This window comes from Penaeus japonicus, unplaced genomic scaffold, assembly GCF_977035675.1.
Source record: "Penaeus japonicus unplaced genomic scaffold, GWHDUDI00000001_assembly GWHDUDI00000010, whole genome shotgun sequence".
Lineage (NCBI taxonomy): Eukaryota > Metazoa > Arthropoda > Malacostraca > Decapoda > Penaeidae > Penaeus > Penaeus japonicus.
In genome coordinates this window covers 13,233,221-13,235,720 of record NW_028234412.1, presented here as the reverse complement: position 1 = coordinate 13,235,720, position 2,500 = coordinate 13,233,221, and the positions used below count along the sequence as shown (strand labels likewise).

Genomic DNA, 2,500 nt, shown 5'->3' with positions numbered 1-2,500 from the left:
AGTTATTTAATAGGATAATTGATGCTTTTACTGAAAGTCTGTGATTATGTCTGGCATTGGTAGGCCGGAGTCTCTCAACACCACCCTCAACACTACCATTGACTCTGCCATGATCGAGTCACAGATCATCCCAACTCAGGTAGCAAATCAGTTATCGGCCCAGGTGAACCAGACTCAGGTGCAGCAGACTGTAGGTCAAAGTGCCAAGGGTCAGGTCCCTGCAGACCAAGATTCAGTACCTGAGAAGGCTGCAGAGATTCTCAGTGGGTGGGAAGGGTATGTCCTGCAGATGTTGTGTGACTCCAGGAAAGAGCTCTGTGTAGAGAAGAGGAGTATAAAAGTGTGATTTTTTTCTTTTAACAGATAGTTAGATTCATTACCTAATTTTGCAATTGACTAAAAGGAACTAATTTTTACAACAGTTGTTTATTTATTCCCTTTTTAGTTGCCAACTGATTTTCCTTCATTTATGATGATCTTGAGTTAAATCCAAGCTAATATTTTACTGAAATTATTGAAAATGTTGACATATTTTGCTTTTAGAAAAGTATTTTAAGAGTCAGGTTTTGCTGCTCAATATAAGTTCAACTCCATCACCATGATATAGGAGGACTGGAATGGCAAAAATGATTTCAAAATACACTAATATATAAAATATAATCACATAAAACTGCAAGTTTAGGTACATGATTATTAGGTGTTTGCTTAATTTTAGGTCAGAGAGATTTATTATTAGAAAGAAAAGACTGATATTAATGAGCTCTCCTGGAGGAAACATACACTTTGATAGAGTGACATTGATGTGTGCGTGTGGTTTGGACCATCCCCTCATTCCCTGGCCGAGCTCAGAGTTATATCCTTTAACTCTGATTGAGAGTTTTATTTTAGGAATTTATCATACCCTGATGACAGAATTGCTAATACTTCATACTTATATGGCTGAATTTGCAAGTAGTTTACAAAAGCTTTAAGGGGTCTCATCTTTGATGCTTTTATTGATTTACTCTTTAAATTTTCCATTTATGATTCACAGACAATTTTTTTCTCCTTTTTCAAGTGAATACTGCTTGTGAAATCAGCTTTTTTTGCTAACCAAAGTCTCATGAGTTGTTTGGTGATACGAACAATTACATTTTTTGGTATAATACAATACGTATGTCATAATTTCTGCTCTTCTTACATCCTGTCTCTGTCTTATATGAAATCAATTATTATAGAACTTTAAAGTCCATATTGTTATATACAGTTACTGAGTTATATCAAGGAATGAATTAAAGAGAACTAATATATGGTGATAGGATGATAACATTTGTACAGTCAACAGGTTCATGAGACTTATTTTTTTATACTGACGTGGTGTTAATGATTAGTCATATTCTGCAGGCAACAACTGAATGCAGAGTCTAGCTCTAACTCATGTCTTTGTTTTGTGTGCGTGTCTTGTCTTGTACTATCTGTCCATATATATTTGTTACCAATAACTGTGCCAACACGAAAGATATAGGGAGTCTGAATCTCCTTTGAGGTGATTTATTTTTTCCTCATCCGGCTTTTTTATCCTAGAAAAGTGCTGTTTGGGAGGTCAAATTTGTTGTTCTCTTTTTATAAATATTCACCTCTTTCCTATTGGGTGGCCCAGCTACAAGAGCTTTCAGAGTCTGGGGAGTGGAAATCGCTCTTCAGTGTACTCGTTTCTCACCAGCGACTCTGAAAATCCGGAGAATGGTTGGCCTTATGTACGAAGGTAAAGGGTTGGGAAAAAGGATTACTTAAATTTCTCAGTGCTTTCTACTGTGGGAGGAGCTATGTTGCTGGATCTTAACTTGTCTGGGATATAAATGTGGTGCCACCTGGAAACTTGGTTATTGTTTAGTTTATTGGGTCGGTGATAACTAACATTTATTGTTTCAAAGCTGTGCTGAATCTTCTCTTTTACTTATTGTCTCAGGCTTCGCTTAGGGATATTTCATCCAAGTTATGTGTGTGGAGAAATTATATGTTGAGCTTTCTGTATTTTCTGATTTTGTTTTAATATTTACATTTATTAATCACTCCCAAGTAATCAATAATAAAAGGAAGAACTATTCATGCAAAGTAAAAATGGCCCTTTGTGGAGCTAGGCTCTGAGATCACCCATGAAAAAGCCACTGCCAGGTTCCAGAAATAGACTCTGTGGGATACGTACAGAAAGTTCAGGGCTGGCTCAGTGTTGGCTAGGCATTGTGACGGGTTTCACTACACCTCTCCTCTCCTCCCTTTCCAAACCACAATGGGCATTGAACAACGGTACTTGTCGTTGGTTACAGTAATGGCTATTGATGTGATGTTTGAATTTTTGCGTGTTGTCTTATGATTTAACTTGCTGTGGCACTGACAGATTATATAGTAGTAGAATGTAGTTTTGTTATAGTGTAAAAGAGGCTACATATATTTTTTTTCTTTTCCTGTGTCTCCTTTATCTATTCCTTTTTTATCTCTTGATGGTTCTATATTTTTGGAG

At 36.5% G+C, this 2,500-nt stretch overlaps 1 protein-coding gene across 50 annotated transcripts in view; it reads left to right on the top strand.

Annotated features, from left to right (window-relative positions):
- The window catches only part of LOC122245738 (uncharacterized), a 375,164-nt gene that overhangs the window by 282,217 nt on the left and 90,447 nt on the right, over positions 1-2,500 (top strand). For 43 of the 50 annotated variants that reach the window (XM_086540749.1, XM_086540748.1, XM_086540767.1 and 40 more), the window contains one exon: positions 64-276. The exons of the other annotated variants lie outside the window; for them this stretch is intronic. In XM_086540749.1, coding sequence (XP_086396875.1) covers positions 64-276 — 213 coding nt within the window. The remainder of the gene's footprint in view (positions 1-63; positions 277-2,500) is intronic. 50 annotated transcript variants of the gene reach the window in all.